General features: G+C 43.2%; 1 protein-coding gene across 16 annotated transcripts in view; it reads left to right on the forward strand.

The window, feature by feature from the left end:
• Window positions 1-19,033, forward strand: part of tns1b (tensin 1b) — a gene marked incomplete at its 5' end in the record, with an annotated part of 183,720 nt that overhangs the window by 86,308 nt on the left and 78,379 nt on the right. For all 16 annotated transcript variants that reach the window (XM_080498037.1, XM_080498042.1, XM_080498028.1 and 13 more), the window contains one exon: window positions 15,958-15,996. In XM_080498037.1, coding sequence (XP_080354163.1) covers window positions 15,958-15,996 — 39 coding nt within the window. The remainder of the gene's footprint in view (window positions 1-15,957; window positions 15,997-19,033) is intronic.

A 19,033-nucleotide genomic window follows, 5' to 3' on the forward strand; every position in this document is an offset into this window, starting at 1 on the left:
ACTTGCTGAAAGGGAATTGGACGCCCGACTTCAGATTTGAAAGCTGAATAATTTCACCACCTGAAGCTTCAGCTGTCTATTTTGTTGAGAACGGGAGGAATGGATGGAAACTTTTCACCGAGTTTGCTCGTGGTGGCCACAAGCCAAACTCTGGCATGCTTGTTTGTTTTACTTGTTGCTCATTTAACAAACCCAAATTGACATGTACAGCGGCGTTTCTTCTCCCTCACTGAGGGAAAGCAGTTGTGTGGGACTGGTAATCCAAAACAGAGAGGCTCGACTGCTCAGTGGAACCCAGCGTGATCGGCCCGTTCGGATTGGTAGTATTAAAGTCGATTAGACCCTCCCGATTCTGCACTGCTGTTGGTGACACAGGATGTGCTGTTACTTGTAAGCTGCGTGATCCACACATTCCTCGGAAGCATTCCTTGGCCCGTGGAAGTGTAAGACGGCGCTGTCCTCCCAGAAACGCGGCATTACCCATGACTCCCGGTTGTGTGGGAATGGCGCACATGTGCTGGCAGGGAGCCGGTTGCTGGACTGGATTTCACAGGAGACATTTTTCATCATTACTGTCTGCCCCCGAAAGGCAACGCTCCCTCTAGTCGTCCTCCCCACCCCTCTTTTTCCGCCGCTCCTCTTCTTTCAGGCAACTCATGATAGATCCCTTACCGCAGCCACACACACACACACACACACACACACACACACACACACACACACACACACACACACACACACACACACACACACACACACACACACACACACACACACGCACATACACACACAACACAACCAGGGATAGGGAAATGGGAAGGGGCAGGCGATTCGGGGAGGTGTGTTGAGTGACTGTGTGTGTGTGTGTGTGTGTGTGTGTGTGTGTGTGTGTGTGTGTGTGTGTGTGTGTGTGTGTGTGTGTGTGTGTGTGTGTGTGTGTGTGTGTGTGTGTGTGTGTGTGTGTGTGTGTGTGTGTTTGAGATTTTGGATAAGGCAGTGATCCACACACCATAAAAACCCACCATGCTCCTCTGCTGATGTAACCCTTTCAGTCTCCGTGTGTGTGTGTGTGTGTGTGTGTGTGTGTGTGTGTGTGTGTGTGTGTGTGTGTGTGTGTGTGTGTGTGTGTGTGTGTGTGTGTGTGTGTGTGTGTGTGTGTGTGTGTGTGTGTGTGTGTGTGTGTGTGTGTGTGTGTGTATTCCAGTCCTGGCTCTTTCTATTCACTCTTATTAAAAAGAGATCATCCTGGTGGTTTTTCGCTTGAGATTTTCTTGCAGTGACGGTGCAAAAGGACATTTATTGGCTAGATAGAGAAGGGAGAGTGCTTGGCAGTGGTCCTTTACTCAAGGGCATCAAAGTACAGCGTGATAGAAACTGGGAGTCACTACTAAATTTGCTGAATGTTATACTCAAGTACAGTGCAAAGTTTACGTAACCAGCCTAAGCTAAATCAATACGTAATTCGTATGATAAAACTGATGCCGTCTTTCTTATCCGCTCCCAAACTGCTCTGCAGACCTTTAATGTGTGCGCAGCAATTTTTATGATCCCCTTTGTCCTCGGGGCTCAATGTTGGCACATGCATCAAACCTGCAATACATTAGCAGTATAAATAATCTATAAGCCCAGGCCAAAGCATGATGCCTTTACAGTTGGGCTTTTAGCGTAATTAATAGCGTCCAGCGAGAACGGACATAAAAAACGCTTTGCATTTATCAAGGGCGTCGTATAATGTTTCTCTTATGGTAGTTACTTCGCAGGTTGTCTGGCAGCTTGCGAGAGAGTGCCGTCACAGGCCCAGGGGAAGGTGTTTAAAGATTGTACGAAGGAACATATCCGGAGACGAATGTTGTGGTTAAAACGAACAGTGGACCCCTTCAGGATTTGCTACCCGGAGGCTCCCGCACAGCCCCGGACACAAGAATGCCCACCAACCCTCAGCGATTTTGGACAAATTACACCTCTTTTCAAACTCAACGCGATTTTGTACCTCAGCCCGACGAACCAAAATTAGGCATATATAGTTGATTTTCAACGGCTTTCGAGATGATTTTCTTGAGCAATTGAAGTGAAATGGTTTGAATTGTTTGTCTTTCTCTCCAGATCGTGCCCACAATCTCCCTTCCTCCAAATGGGTTTTTCGGTACTAACTCAACCGGCGCTCCAACTTTCCGCAGACCCTCACAGTCTAATGCGCTTCAACTAGAGGAGCTCCTTAAATTGCCGTAAAAAAAAGAAGGGAACATTATAGTAAAACATTTAATGATGCCTAATCTTTTAAATGACTCTGCGCAATCAAGCTCCAGGGCTGGTATGACGGCTCTTTCTTGTTGCCTACTCAACGAATGTATTGGAGGGAAAAAAAAGGCTGTTCTTCCAGTGTTCACTTCTCTCTCCGAATCTTTGATTTGGAGTTTTACCTCGACAGGCCAATACAGGTTTTTATCTTGGTCAGCTAAAGACAGAGCCGGTCCTCATTTACCCTTTGAGCTGGAAAAGTGCTTACCTTTCAGTCCCGTGTGTTTCGGAGCTGCAGCAGGAGCGTCCAGTCGGAGGCCTCATCTGACCCGCCGCCTGGCTCCAACTCGCAAACACAGACCTGCTTTGACTTCCAGGCTTATTGATTGTTGCTCTTTTAATGAAACTCAGCTGAGAGTTTATTATCCATTGGTCATGTGGGGGGGAGGGCTTTTGGAAAATGTTTTTTTTTCATGTTTTGATACACATTTGCGTGGTGAGACAGCTCTTGGATGGACTCTTGTCCAAAACCAGCCTCTCGATCACCCGCATTGAAAGTTCCCACCAAACTAAACAGCAAGTGAAGTATTGCATCTGGAAGAATTGGAAGCGTGCATGTGAAAGTTAAATCGCATATGCAAGAGGGAGAAATCATTTGTGAGTCATTTATGTGGACCAAAGTTAAAATAGAACTTCTGATTTAGGCCACACTGAATCTTAAACCCAGTAAATTACAAGGGAATGCTAAAAAAAAATCAGTTGTAGAAGCCAATTAAAACTCAGTATATTCTGTGGCATGTCCATTGTTTTGGTGTTGGTTATTGTTACCACATGCAGGTTAAGCGAGATCACTGAGCGAGTGTTTTCAGATCTATTCACTCTAAGGCTCATTTGCATAATAGTTTTAAGTAAAAATGATAAACTTTCATAGCATTTTGGATTACACAACATCGGTTCTCTGAGCCACTGAAAACGAAACTTTTTGTAAACGGCTCCCAAGGTGGACACTTTCGAAAACGTTCTTTGAACATTTCTGCCGTTTTCATGCGATCAGACATTGTTGACGTGTAAATTCAAAACTTGGCTTAACAATGAAACTGCTGGCGTTTTCTGATTAAAAATCTAATGGCATACACGAAAAGCCATCTCCACCTGCACTGGGCAAACATCAGTACCTTTGAAAGCAGTGAATCTCAAAGTCAGTTGATATTCAGTTTATTTTAACTTGCCATCAGGAGCTCAGGCAGATTTGCGTGTTGCCTGGTTTTCAAATGAACTCCACACGCTGATCTTCAATAATGTTCTACACCGTAACAGAAAATGTCTCGATGGCCGTATTCACCATGAAGAGCCTGAACCCTTTGAGGTTAACATTGGCTTGTCGAGACTGGCTCATCAAGATGTTTTGAATGGACTGAAAAACTTCTGCATCTCCTTCGAGCAATTTAAGTACATCATAACATGCTAGTTGTTCCTCCCAATAAACCACAACGACAAGCAGGACTCAAATTAAAACCAGCGCTTTTCACTGGTGCTTTTTTCTTTTGGCTACATTAAGCAGGAAAACACATAATTTTCATCCACATTGAACATGATTTTTAACCACAAATGAACCTCTATGTCTTTCACTGAGATGATTCATGAAGTTAGATTTAGTTAAATGATGCTTTCAGCTATTTTCTGTCTTACTATAAAATCTTTTTTTTGGGATTCAGATATGTTGAGACCAGCCTTTTTGCCATCACTTTGCATCATTTCATATAAACTCTTCGCGGACAGTTTTCTGATTCCTGGATTAGGCTGTCCTGCTTGGTCGGCGTGCGATTTAATTGGATCATATTTGACTTTTACAGAACTAAATAACTTTGAGACATATTTATTCTCCACTGTGCTTTAAACACAGCTGAAAAACACTGTCGGAGTTTTGCGTTTACATGGAGATGGCAGATGCAATAGGCCATGAGAGGGCGCTGTTAGTTGCTTTTGCAATTGAACCACACACACATGCGTGCAGTTAACAATGCTCTATAAACATCTACTCACGCATCTGCAGAAGAACTATTTTACCACGGCTGAGGTGCGCCTGTACGGCACCAGTGCTTCTATACGAGACGGAGACCGATCGTTTTCCTAAAAGTTGCGTTTTCTGTGGCTGCGAGCACCGTTGTCATGGTAATGGACACGATGCTTTGTGAGCAGGCCCTATTTTATAAGCATTTCAATCCATAATGTCGAGCATAACATAGAGAGAAAAAATTACATTGATGAAGCAGCACATTTCATTTTGTGTGTGTGTGTGTGTGTGTGTGTGTGTGTGTGTGTGTGTGTGTGTGTGTGTGTGTGTGTGTGTGTGTGTGTGTGTGTGTGTGTGTGTGTGTGCGTGTGCGTGTGTGCGTGTGCGTGTGTCGGCAGGGTGGAGAGGTAGAGTTCTTTTTCATTTCTTATCAAGTCTTCACGTCTCAGTGAGGAATGTTTATAAAAAGCAGAGCTGCTTCCTTGCTTCTGGAAGCCCTGGTATTGTTGTTTGTGTACACGGCTGATGGATGGGGAAGCAGGCTCGGTCTTGAACAGAAAGGCAGGAAAACGTTGGTGCCAGGGTCCTGAATTTCACTAAAGCGCCACTGAGCATGAGCAGTTGAGAACAGTGGCACGATATTTGGGTTTTTGACACTTTTGTGTATCTTTATACAAAAATGACAATTTAAAGGTTGTGTTTGCAGAGCCTTTTCAAAATGTTTGTGATTTTAATATTCCAGATGTAGTCATAGCTGCCAGAAGTGGCCTCTTCAAGTTTGGTTGTTGGAGAGACGTCCACTAAAAGGACATGAAATTTGGTGTAAAACATCGTTCAAATTCATCCATTTTCTGTTTTCTCATTACAGAAGTAAGTGTTGAGTGAAGTCAGCACTTTCTGACAGGACTGAGACAGAAACTTAATCACTCATGTACTGTCATTCTACTTACTGACTATGTACGTCTGCCAAAGCCAGCTCGATAGATGGTCCAATCTTACGTTTAGTCTTTCAATGGAAATTACTCTGGTTTCTGATTGACTCACTGGGGCTCAAGAAATTTCAGTGAGAGGAACCGGCGTAACAAAACACAGAGATCCAAGCTGAGATATCTGTGATGCTGCAGTGACACCAACGCAGCATTAGCAAAAGAGCCTATTTTGGGTTAATTGCACTGTAATTTTCATCAATATCCTTTAAGGATCCATCGATACCACTTCTTTTAAAGGATGAGTACTAGTATGAGTACTAATCTTTAGCATTGATACGAGTTCTTATTAAATGCCGTATGGCCTATTTTGTACTCTATATCCAAGGAGTACACAAAGGCAAATGTGGACATCGCTCGTGCTCTCTTGTTGACCTGCTGCTGATGTCGCTGATGGATGATGTCATGTAATACTCACCGGGTTGCATCAGGGACGAGTACGAGCAGTGTTGGATCCGTTATGACAGTAAGAGCCTTTATTTTCCAAAAGATATTCAAATAAATGTAGACACTTTCATGATATACTTGGACTTATTTGCACTGAAACAAAGTCAACATGGTATAATTTTTCTGCATTTGGCCACTGAATTAAGTTGACTTTGACGTCTCAGATTTAGAGCTACCAGTGGAGAAAAACTACGCATGTGCAGGGGGAACATGCAAACAGTTTTAGTAACTCTTCCCTCTGCTAGAAACTTGTGAGGTCGAACACTTTTGTCCAAGAAACACTGTTGCATAGGTCGCAAGAAAGATGACTTTGAGCATAAAACACAAACCCGCCCATCCATCACCAGAGGCAGCAAAACGTGGAGGCGTGCAGGTGAGTTAGTGTGGCGGCAGGATGAATGGAAGTCAGGAAACTCCTTAGCTCCGTGGGGCTTTTCTTGCAGGGGTTAGAAGTTAACGGCTCTGCTTGCTGCGCCGTGCTAAATGCCAGCACGATTGACTCCGAGCGCAGGCTCGCCTCAGCATGTCCAATTTTCCTCCCTGACAACAACCTTCCGCCTTCCAAGATTTAAACGCCTCTCCCCTAAAGCCTTGCAGCTCCCCTGCGAAAAGCATTGGGGTAACCGTGCAGTGGGCGTTGTGTGGATTTAGCGCATATCATGTTCATATCGCAGAAGTGGGAATCTTTAACAGCTGCAGAGCAGCTAATGAAACCAGGACTGTTTCTTCGGTTATTTGCCATTTCCTTTATACACTCTCAAGAGCACAGTGCGCTTCAGAATAACAGTGATATAAGATTATGGTCAAGGCTGTGGCAAGTCTTTCACTATACTATGGCAAATATTAGTGTGCACAGCTGCCTCAGTAATGGTAATAACAGCAATCTTATACTGTGTGGTTATTTTTCTGTTTATTTAGGGGTACACGTGAAGTTTTTCAATCATTTTGGGGACTATATTTTAACCTGGCTGTCAGTCCTGTGGTTTATGGGCAGAAATATGATGAAAATTCCACTTCACCTCCAAACTTTGTTGTACATAGACGCCTAGTTGAATGACAGGTTAAAAGGAAAATTCGATCGAAATGCTTTAATAGAGCTTCGTCTAAAGTGGGATCTTTTTCTCCAAGTCTTTTCAACTCCACTGAAAAGACGAATACCCTTTCCTGTCAGTCATATTCTTTTATTTGGTGTGTGGTGGTGGTTGTTAAGACAGTGTGTCGATACATAGACGGATATTTGACAGCCCCCATTGGAAAGGTTGATTATAGTCATTTGGCAATTTTCATTGAATGCATTTTCTGAGTTTATAGAAAGAAAAGATTGAGTGTTCTCTGTGTGAATGACACAACTAGAGTTAACTATTCTGCACCAGGGTGTAGTGAAGGAGTCTGCGACCTGCCGCTCTGGAACCACTTGTGGTTCTTTGGCTCCTCTGTAGTGACTCCATAAAGCTTTCAGAATATGTTATGTAAATAACTATTTTGTTGTCCTTTTTGTTTTATTTACAAGCAACACTGATTTTCAAATAAGGTCTATTCTCCAGGCTAAACACAGAAACTAAAGCTAAAGGTAAAATGGCCAGATGAGTGTCACAATTTTATCTTTCAATTTACCTTGTTGATAATTAAAAACACTGTATAGGTTTTGAAAAAATTATTGGATTTTATATCCATTTTTCAATATTTCCCGATTTGTAGCCCGTTAACAAGGTGTGTAAATAAAACTTGGCCTAACTTTGTGTTTCACTTCTTCTCTGTAAGAAATGACTGAAGATAGACTACAACACTACCACCTAATGGTCAAACATCACATCACATCATTTTCTGGTTGCTTTTGTTTACAGTTGCGCAAATGCTGTGTGTTAAATGTTGTTGATGGATGTTTGAGGAAACAAAAAGACAGATTTTACCGATTTTCTTTGCATGACGAACCTCAAGCTAGCATTTAGGACCTTGTTCGCATTTTTTCAAATCACCAATTGTAAATAATCGGCTGCTGCGACCCACTTATGCAGTTACCCCAAACTGGATAAGTGTTAGAAGATGGATGTGTGGATCCTGTAATTTGGTATTTCCTATAACATCAGATTATTGCACTCCTACCATTACCATTTCATCTATTTGTGTGTACGTGATAGTTCATGTATCATTCCTGCACTCCTTCATGGTGGTTGCCTGGTTGTTCCTGCTTTGGGTCTCTGGCTGTCCTTAAGCTGGTCTTGTCTGACTTGTTTAGTCTCTGTGTGCATGTTTTAAACGTTGGTTCCTACAGTAACTTCTCCTGCAAGTGAGCAGATGTGCAATGACATCATGTGGAAAAATGTTTTCATGTGAGCGGTGTCCCCATTTGGATATACAAAATGTGGACATGCTGAAAGAATGGGGTTCTTTTCTTTCTTTTTTTTTTCCACTTATGCCTGAGTCTTGACTTTTTCTCTGCTTGTTCTCGTTCAGCTAAACTCGGCAAAACATACCTGACAGCCGTTTTTGTGCACTGTAAGCAAAGCGCGGGGATGAAATTTGTATTGACGTTCTCATCTGAGATGGCAAATAAGCACTTTTCCCAAAATGTCAGGGGTTTTTTCAAGCGTCAACCGCTTTTCAAAACAGAAACAAAACAGCGTAAACTTGCTGCTCTGCCAAAGGGCAGCACTTCTGACTGCTCACGGTCGCCTTCTCTCCTCCGACTCGCCCTCAGCCACTTGGCTCGCTGCCAGACATTGAGAGCCATGCTAAATGTGTAAATCGGCGTGCTGGTAAATACCGGCTCTTAGCTGAAAGAGCCTGGGAAGGGAACGTGACCCCCGCTGTAACTCGGGAACAAAAGGGGCGAGCCGCCGCTTCCTCGCCACGCCGTTGGCCTCATCCAACAAAGACGGCGGTGAGAATGAATGGGCGCTCCAAGTCGGCTTTGAGTCCCTGCCGTGGAGAAGAAACATGGCAGATACATGGAGGGGTCGCCTGGTCCCTCTGGGAGTCAGTTTGATCGCGAACACACCCAACCTCATGTAAACTGTGTTATCCTCAGGTAGCTGTCAGCGACCGTTATCTGTACAGTACAGTACAGTACAGTACAGAAGAACACACACTCATAGCTGAAAAACTACGCTCCCACTCAGACAGTTAACTACGCCATCACAGAGTTTGTTCCAAAAACCCCACACAGTCAGTCACACTTCAGATATTTACCCTCACAAACATGTTTGGATTGTAAATTTACCGGGAAATAATTTATTCACACACGGGAAGAACATGCTGAACTTCACTGTATACAACATAGTAAAACAATAGGTGCACTTGTACATGCGAAGTAAAAAAAAAAAAAAAAGGAGTAACATCGTCAAATGTACGTACATGCTATTCCATTCCTGAAGTGCCTCTTTTGCTTCGAAATATAAATCAACGGAGCAGAGACGGGGGAGCAGCGTTTGGAGACTGCCGCTCCGTCGTGCTCGTGTCCTGCTGTCCAATCCGCTCAATAAATCTGGAGAGTTTCCACAACTTTCCCAGGAGGGAAACGAAGAGGCCATAATTTACTCTGACACTCAGGCGGACAGAGGAGAGATGTAGTTCATGTTAAGAAGAAAGCCCGAAAGGCTAGCGCGGGATAGATGCACCCTGACAGCAGATAAACGTTGATTGTAGGTGGAGTGGCAGATATATTGACGCTCTTCTGTCGTTCCTATGTGCTTTGATGATCCTCCAATAGGAGCCACACTCTGGCACACTCCTCCGCCGCCGCCACGGACGCAGAGGAGCCTTCTGTTGCTTGTTACGCCTCACAAATTGAATTTGCACACTGAATAGTTCTGCTGGGATGCGCCAGATGCAAAGATCTGGACAAACATAAAAGCAACCGAGGGCAGCCGTGTGTTTACGTGCCAGTGCGGCGAGCTGGGCGAAGTCTCTCCGACAGTGTTCGCAGCCCGGCCCGCCTGCTCTTGTCCTACGTGGAGGCGAGACGACTTAAAGCTGGAATGTGAACTTTAAAGGCTTGTGATTTATAGGCATGAGCACTGCAAAGTTTGTTTACCTAAATAATGAGTCAATACATCATTTATTGACGGCGCTTGGACCGAGGCTCATTGGCGTATTGGGTCCCGGGAGACTGACGCAGGTTGCATAACGTGGCCGGGTCTGGAGTGTGTCGTTAGCATGTGAACGCTGTCCCACGCAGCCACAGATGTCTGACGTGCACTTTTGTCTGCAGGAAATGGGCCCTTGTTTAATGCTGTTAGCTGAAGCATGTGAGGAATGCAACAACACAATTATCCTTTATTATATTACACTCATTTGAATACTCCCGATAGCATCAACACACACTCTCAGCAGGCCTCCTCCCCACGCACGGCGGGGCTCAAACAAAGGCTTTGTGTAGGTTTTTATCTCGACTCAAACGGGGTTCAGAAACCACCTCATTATATTTAACTTTATAGATTGTTTCCAGACTTGCTTATACATCTACAGTATGTATGTGTGTGTGCTACTCAGGTCAGTATGCTATTCCAGTCCCATCAGAATCACAATCATTTCCCATTTAAAAAAAACAAAAACAAAAACATTTTTCTTTATTTGACCAGCATGTTCATTTAAAGTGATGCTCTCAGGTAGATTGCAAATGCTCCTTCCATCATACAGAATTATTAAGGCAGTGATGTTTGCATTCTTTGGAGCAAACTTATCCTTTCTGAAGTTTGGCTGAAAACAGATGAGAAAGTAAAGAATCGACAAAGCTGTTCCATCTCACCTTTTACATGCTTGTCTAAAATGTCGTGACTATGCATGTAGCAGCTGCTGAAATATCTCCAGAAATCACACTCGCGTGTTTCTGCTCTCGCCAGAGTGTAGAGGATATCGATGTTAACACGATTCCGCGCTCCAAATTTCATGGCAATATATCAAATAGTGGCTTGAATATTTAGATTGTCATCAGACGTGAGGACCGGTGGCCACCCTGAGAGGTATGCAGTTTCTAAGCCCTCCTTCCTTGTGGACTTTTCACTTTGTTCTGCTCTGAAGCATTTTTCACACAGCGGTTTCCTGCTGCTTGACCTGCGGCTAACCCGCTGTTAAGTGCTCACCTGCACGCTGCCTCTAGATAAATATCCTCTGTGGTTTCTGGGACATCCAGGCCCTGACTGCTTTTCCAGACTACAATAGTGCAAAGATCCCGTCCAGCATCAACAAGCAAGGAAGCAGCTACTTTGCATGGAGAATGTGAGCTATTCTGATGTGGGCAGGCCAGCTCTCCTCTTCATCTGACCTTTTGGATCGGAGCTTTCATTACAGTGGCGGCAGCGGCTAACTCGCCAGCGATGTTGTCTCAAACATAATTAACTGGTTAATAACGAAAAGGATGAATGTCATTGGACATGGCATTCAGATAAATGTCAGTTGCCTTTGTTTTTTTGTGGTTTGGGGTTGTATTCATGAAGTGGCTCTTTGTATTGTGTATTGCTGGTTTGTCTGCGGGCACAAGGTCATCAAAATGACGCAATATGTGATTGGATTCCCATTCATTTTGCACAGTGAATGAGATTTAATGCCAGTCCGTCTGGGGCCTGAATGAAAGGTGGCCCTGTCGAAGTGGTGTTCATTGTACGGTATTTAAATGTTTATGGCGAGATATTAGAACAACTTGAGTCATAACAATGAACTCAGGCTGATAGTTAGTTGCGTTACACATGGGCCAACCTCAGGCCCCATTAAAACGTTTTCAAGTGAAAACCAAAACTTTTATAGTGTTTTAGGTGCCCGTTTAAATGACAATGGGGCTTGGAGTCACTGATAACACAACTTTTTGACTCCGTGGAAACAGTTGAAATCGTTTATGAAACTCTGCTGCTCAGCATGTGCACAACAGCTGTAGTAAATAATTCTTCTGCACATGCTCAGCAGATGGACAATAACAACAATGGAAGCCTGCAGAGTGTTATGACTCTCAGTCCATCTTCTCCTTGGACTCAGTAGTTTTGTAGTTGGCGGTCACCATAATAACAATCTAACTTGGTCGTCTGTATACTCATTCAATGACGGTCTAGTACTTATTGTTTGTTTCACTTGCAGTTCAAGCCAAGGCCCGAAGTCATTTTTAGGAGCAACTTTGCCGGCCACAATGCTCAGTCAGCCAAGTCAGTTGAGTCTGACATCACATTTTTTTTTCCTTTGGTGATAAAGCATTGATTCCTAAACAATTGATTGTTGCATTGACCTCTAAAGTTAATTATTTTTTTGTTCGGTTTTCTTGTTAGCCTAGTGTGCAAATACAGGAAGCATGGTTGTGGTGAACTTCCGGTCTCACTCGTTTTCTATATGGAGAAATAGATTTCAAGACTGCCACCTATTGGCTGAAAGTGGAGAAACGGCTTTTCATTATCCTCCATTTCGGCATCTGGTTTTCATCATTTGAGTTGCACAAAACTTAGGACTGTTATATGTTAGGTGTTTGATGAAATAGAAAGACACCACACTGCATAGTTTTCTATGATTTTCCTAAACGTAGTTATGAAAATGGTCTTGCTATAAATGATTGTGTATAACTAGATTTTTGCCAATATACTGTTGGCTTTTCATTAATATTTCTATCTTTTCTCGTATTTATCACTGTAGGATTGCTGAGAGGACACATCCATCTTGCTCATATTCATTGTTTAAGGATTTGTGCAGCTGCCAGTTTGTAGAACGATGTTCAGCCTTGTGTGTACGATGCTGCGTATTATTGCCTTTGTATTCAAGAGTGCTACAAGATTGAGGCCAAGCCAATCTCTGGTGAGAATGACATGAGGTCACTGAAATCGAACCTTTAATAGGAAAGTTTGAGTTGAGCGGCCCCTCAGGCACACTGCAGTTAACAACAGAGTGAGCGGGATGCCCATCAGTCACTGTCTGCTTGGACACGCCCACACAGTGCGGAGAGTAAGTGAAAACATTTGTGTGGGCAGATCAGGAGTGTGTACAGTTAGCTGTAGATGTAAAACAGTGAAGTTTATACATGCACAGACAAGATGTAAAAACAAGTTAGTCTTTATCGTACTTGCATTTAGCAGATAGAGTCATGAAATACTTGTTTTGTTGTCATGGTGGAGTGTTTTCAACATGGTCTCTTGTTTGAACTTTAGCATTCATGTAGACATATTTGGCTAAGAGCAGGTGGATGAGCTGTCAACAACACGTGGTACCGAGAGAAAAACACTTCCCAGGCCTGAGGAGTCAGGGCACCCGAAGGAGCAGAGCCCCCGGGAGCAGAACGGCATGTCGTTGTGCGGGAGTGATAAGGATGGCGGCTTAAGGAGGGAGGGTGGGGGTCGGTGCTGGTGCTGGACGGCCTCTTGGGAGGGTTAGAATAACTCGGAATGAAGGCTGAGTTAATGCAGATACTGTACCCCTCAAAGTCCAGACACTCTTCACCGTGCCAGACGGAATTCCCAAAAGACAGAGACGCATTCCATGGCGATGGCATCATTGACGCCGGACGGCGAGCTCGGAGCACAACATTCAACAAAGCTACGTGTAAAACTTCAAACAGCCGCTGGTTTAAATTTGGCGGCCGTCTCCGCTCATATCACCATATCAGCTGCTTCCAGTGGCTAAAACATGTAATCTGATGAAGGTCATTTCCTGTTTAGAGTGAACATTCCTGTATTCCAGATGGAAAGAAAATGCCATAAAGAGACATTAATGACCCGCGGTGACTCCAGCATCTTCAGCTCGGAGAATCTAATCAGGCATACTATATAATACAGCCCAGCAGCCGCTGGTGCTACTTACAGTATACGTCTGGTTTAGAAGCATCTGTTGCTGGTAGTTAGTCAAACCCAGCCCATGGTAAATCAGATTAACAGTTGGCCTGACCGGCTGCCTGGAGGCTGGGCTGCGAATTGGTGAATCAATCAACTGAACGATTGTGTAAAATGGTATTTAAATACAGGTTACAACAAATGATTGAAGCCATATCAGATGTTGAAATGGACATGTTTAGCTGTACTTGAAAAAAGATACGAGCACTTAAGTGACGTTAAACTGGCCTGAGTGCGGTTTGAGTACTAACGCCGCTGCTATTGTTTGGGTCAGGTTCATTTACAAATGTTTGGGTTGATGTGGTCATATGTTCCTCTTGTGGAATAATATTCCAGCCCATATGTTACCTTGTTTTGAATTTCAACATGACAATTCTGATAAACCACTCTGGTTAAGCAAGAAAACACCTTCTAATTTCTCTGCTGTGCTGTTTTAATACTGCCATTAACTCACAACTGCCAAAGCAGTTGCTCTGATTCGTAGCAGTCAGGTGCAAGACACCGAAGCAGCAATTAACTTACAAAAACGTATTATCTTCAGACAGCAGTGAATTAAAAGCGCACAACAGTTCATTCACAAATGCTAGATAAATGACACAATTTGTCGAGTGAAATTTCAGAAATCCAACATGGGATTCTTGGTACGACTCCGGTTTTATTTAAATACTACACGTTGCCACCGGCTATACCAGGTTTACCGAACCTGGGTCGTATAAGGAAACTGAGCTTTTGCGGAATAATAATTATGTAAATATTTGTAAAAGTCTGAAGCTGACATGTGCTAAAGACTATGTGATGTTTTAGGGGGGGTTTATTGTAAACATGTGATGGATGTGTCATTGTAACACAAAGCAGACCCAGACAGAACAGGAGTCTCGCGTTCCTGCAATGACACAATTAGTGCGAGATAAGGAGAGTTGTAGATCAGTCGCGAACATGGAAGGTGCTTTTAGAGGTCAACATTCGTGATAATGTGGAGGACTAACCTTTCAAAGCTAAAACAGACACAGTGGACTAATCAGAGAGGGATAAGGGAAACGGGCAGCACAAAAGCCTGCTGGAATCGTAAAACTGACAAGGCTGCTAACAAGAGAATTAAGTTTGTAGGGTTTTACTTCTTCTATCATGAGCACCGACCAATGAACGATTACGAAACACCGAGAAAGGGACAGAATACAGACAAGCACAGGAAGCAAACATCCTGTTTGCCTTCATCATCGTTGAGAAGCCATCTTTTTCCCGAGAAGCACTTCATTTGAATCTCCTGTTGGAGGCTATTATCATTATACCCTTCCTGTTTATCGGACCCAGTCCTCATGCTCTCGCTCCGGGCTCGCACAATGATTATGAAAACTGTCGAGAGGTAATCGGATTACGTCGGCCACTTGACAGATCATGAGGTCTGTTGGAGGGATCCCACCGTCGGCTCAACAGTGTCAACACCATCTCACAGAGCGAAGAGTTACATTTTTTTTCTTTTTTTGTTAAGCTTCTCACTATGGTAGCATATTAATCCTGTCGATAACAGTACTGCAAAGTGACAAAAGTGCCAATGATGATGCCGTTTCAAAGGCTATCAATCTAATTTATTCGTTTTTGGATTGCTGCAAAAATGTATTTATTTATTCTTTCACTCATTTCAGACATGTGACACCTTCAACGTGTACAATCCCATGTACTACATCTACCCACACACATCTAATCTTATCCCTTTTCCAATATTCAAGTCTTTATACTTACCTATGTAGTGTATATATATATATATATATATATATATATATCTGTGTAACATACCAGCTAATCTCTGTGATATCTTTGTAAGCTACCTGTTGCCTTTGTTAGTATATTTCCAAGCTTCAAAATTTAAATTTCTTTCATAGAAAATCATATTTGAGAAGGGAACCACACATAAAAAAATATTAACAGATTAAGTTCATTTCAAAGTTTCTTTTATTTTTTGTCAACTTGAGAACAGTGAAAAAACTGCTGTAAATTCAATACTGTTGTTTAATTGTACGCGCTTTAACATTCAGGTGATTTAGGCCAATTATGCAATTAGAGCTGCGACAATCCCTCCAATTAGCCTTCGCTGCTAATCAGTCTTATATTAGGTTTTAGTGGCTAATTGCACTTTTAATAGCTTCAGACTGTGAGGCGCTGGTTCAATAGCTCTCAAATCGATTTATTTCAAGCTTCGATTTTATGAATTACTGCCTGCTACAACAAGCTTTTTGTGCACTGAAAAAGAAAACTTTAGATTTTACTTCCTGGGTTTGTCTCCATAATATTGAAAAAAAAAATCAGCTTGTTCTTCGGGTCCATTGAAGTCTTTTGTGGGTGGAAATCTGTACAATACAACTGTGATTAATACGCTATTCTTCTGCACTGATAAGACACTTTCCGTGGTGTAAATGAGACAAGGAAGAGGTTACAGTGTTTCTTACATAATTGTAAATGACTTTCTCTCTGTTTTCAGGTGTCTTCATCTTGTGTTCCGGCGACAAACTACGAGCTGGTAAGAGGCAGATATTTCCTGATTTATTTGGTCTCAGTAATTACTTCCATGCTTTACGTGCTCAGTAGGTATTATCAGTTGTTTCCTGATGCACACACGGTGAAAAGGGGGTCCAGATAATAACCTATTACCTGGCACAAGCTTATCTAAATAAACCTGAATTAAGCAGGTTTAGCACACGTTTACTATATTCTAATAAAAGTTTAGGAGGATTTTCCAGGTATTTGTCTTGCGTCCTTTTCTTTCTTCTTTGGTCAACGAAACCCCGAGCAGAGAAGGACACGGTCTGAGCGCTTGGAGAGTTTTCAGCGGCAATGAAAAAGACGCTTGCTCCGTTGCCTTTTTTGGTATTGGCATAAGGAGCTGCTGTGTTAGACTTGGATGTGATTACCTCGCTGCCTTTCTCACAAGTCGTGTGTTTAAATGGTTTTGGGTGCTTGACAAACCAAAGCAAATATCCCCCGGACTTTTTTTCTCCCCTCGCAGAGCAAATGGCTCACCAGAAATCTTGTTATTCTTTCACGAGAGCTGCAATAATTAAACAAGAACATGTAATTATCTTTGCAGATGCTTTTTTTTTTTTTGTCTTGCTGGAGATGTTTTATGTGTGAGGACATCTGGTTTAAGATGTGCAGAGGACCGGGCCTCGCTCTCTGTGGTCAAGATTTTGAACATGGACTGCAGGAATGTACCACATTATCCCCTTCCTTGGTACCTGCTGGCTTCTTTTGTGGCAATATCACTTACCTGCTGAGGGCTCTGACTATTGGCTCTTGCTGTCAATCATCATATTTAGACCACAACCACCCGAGATTTAGCTTATCGAATTCAAGGATCAGACTAATAAAGTCTTTGATTTCTGCTTTTGATTGACTCGAGACGACTGCAGGAAGTAGAGAGGAAATGGCACCAGCAGGGAAACTCTCACAGTCGGCTCTCCTTTACTAGCCTGCCTGCCAGAACAAGTCTCCCCAGAGGCTTTTATGCTGGCATTAACAGTGCTGATAGCCCTCGTAAACACTGATGAGCTGAGGTGCGAAGCTTTCACTGACGTAGTCCGAGGAGAAAGGAAGACAAACACAGCACATTTAAAGCTTTCAGTACCAACGATTGCCCTGCTTTTTAGCGGTACGGACATAAATATTGTCATTACTGAAGGAAGATACTCAGTTTGATGAGTTTTATTGCAGAGCACGCCTAGTTTGTGGAGTAGTTTTTTGTGTGTGTGTTTTTTTTTTTTTTTTCCATTGAGCACGTTGTTTCTTTGTTGTATGGCAGAAATGTGATGACGCACAGCCTGCTCAGACCCTTGTTTGGTGAATTCCTCCGCTCACAGCCAGAGAGTGTCGTGATTTATTGGCTCACTCAGGTACAGGAAGCTTACGACACTGACCATATCTTAAACTTAAATAAAAATGCTGAAAGAAAATGTTTTTTATTTCCAGTGAGATGGACGAGCTACATTCCATACAGCTTTATTAGCAGATGATGATGCTTGCATGTATAGAATAGTTTTCCATGCAACTGCCTCCCAGTCAAGGAACATCCATAATGCTGCTGCTGACACTCCTGATCCTGGATTTCCACAGACCTTCAAGGTCTTGAGGTGTCCCACTCAGTGTCTCAATATTGTGCTTTCTTCAAAAGTTATTGATGACAAATGTATTAGTTTCAGGCTTGTTGGTGCAGATAAAGTCAACCCTTCTGGTCCAAATGTCACCGGTGATTAAGTTTCTAATGTATGAACTATCTTTCACCTTCTCTTGACATTTTGGCAGAACATAATTTACAGCTTGTCTTACATTTGCCATTATCATTAATATTAAATCTCCAAACCACTGGCATCGACCGTCTTCTCTTGTCTCCCTGCTGCCGATGTTGATGATGTATGACGTCGCGTAATACTCGCTGGGTCGTATCGGGCATATTTACTTGGTCATATTGTGAGATCTGCGCCGTTTTAAACCTTTGTTTGGACCAAATTGTTTTGGGTGAAAAGTCTGTGTTTGTGGAGAAAATTGGACAGTTGCTGCACCGACTCATGTCTGTTGATGGTCCACAGTGATGCTAACAGACAGAAATAATATGGTAGCGTTACATCAAGCTCGGCATGTGGAAACCAGTGTAATTGGGAAATTGGTGGCTTCCTGGTTAGGATTTAAGTACAGTCATCCACTAGTTAGTGATTGTGGAGTGTGTGGACTACAATTGGAGTGTGTGTGCCTGTTGTTTCGAGATGACGGCAGCTGGCGGGAACTGGTGACGCATGCCAAGAAGACCCCGTCCGACAGTGAAGATCACCCCACTCGGTAGGGGGTGCATGCCGTGCTGTAAAGCGTGCATTCCTCAGATGTGCCCTCATGTCGACAACGAATGCTGGCAAGAAGACCTCTATGTGGGTACATCGGAGATATGTCATAGGGAGGGGAGGGGGTGAGGATTCTCACCTGTGAATGCAGACAGTGGATCTGATCCAGAAACACACATCAAGAATGCATGCTCTCACAAGCCAAAATATGCACACGCTCTGAAAATGAAAAACCGCCAACACCTACGTCATCCGCCTTCTTCTTCTTCTTCTTCTATATTTTAAAAGGTCTTGTGCAGCGAGGGAACGGGGCCAGGACATTGCTGAGTAATGAGCAACTGCGGGGCAAAGACGGCGTGGATGTGGTCCAATTAGCGCCGTGTTTAGAACCGCACATTTTTCCCCGATGTGCCCTGTGTTACACTTTGTACACAAAAGCCGACCAACCGGGGCTCCTGCTACCAATTACAGCATGATCCCACTTCTCCGGGAACGCAGGAACAGAAAATAGACATCTTTCATTTTCACTTGAGTGCCAGGCTTGGAACGTTAGCGCTTCTTGCGTGTGCTACGTGATAATCTAGATGTATTAAGTTTATGCTGGATGTCACATAAAGACGCTGTGCGGAGCTTTTTCTCTGCAGGCATTCCGTTTGGATTGAGGCAAAAGAGCTGGTTAGGCACCAGAACTGAAGAATTTTTCCTGAAACGGCTGAAATACAATTCAAC

The sequence above is a fragment of the Blennius ocellaris genome, assembly GCF_963422515.1.
Source record: "Blennius ocellaris genome assembly, chromosome: 6".
Classification (NCBI taxonomy): domain Eukaryota; kingdom Metazoa; phylum Chordata; class Actinopteri; order Blenniiformes; family Blenniidae; genus Blennius; species Blennius ocellaris.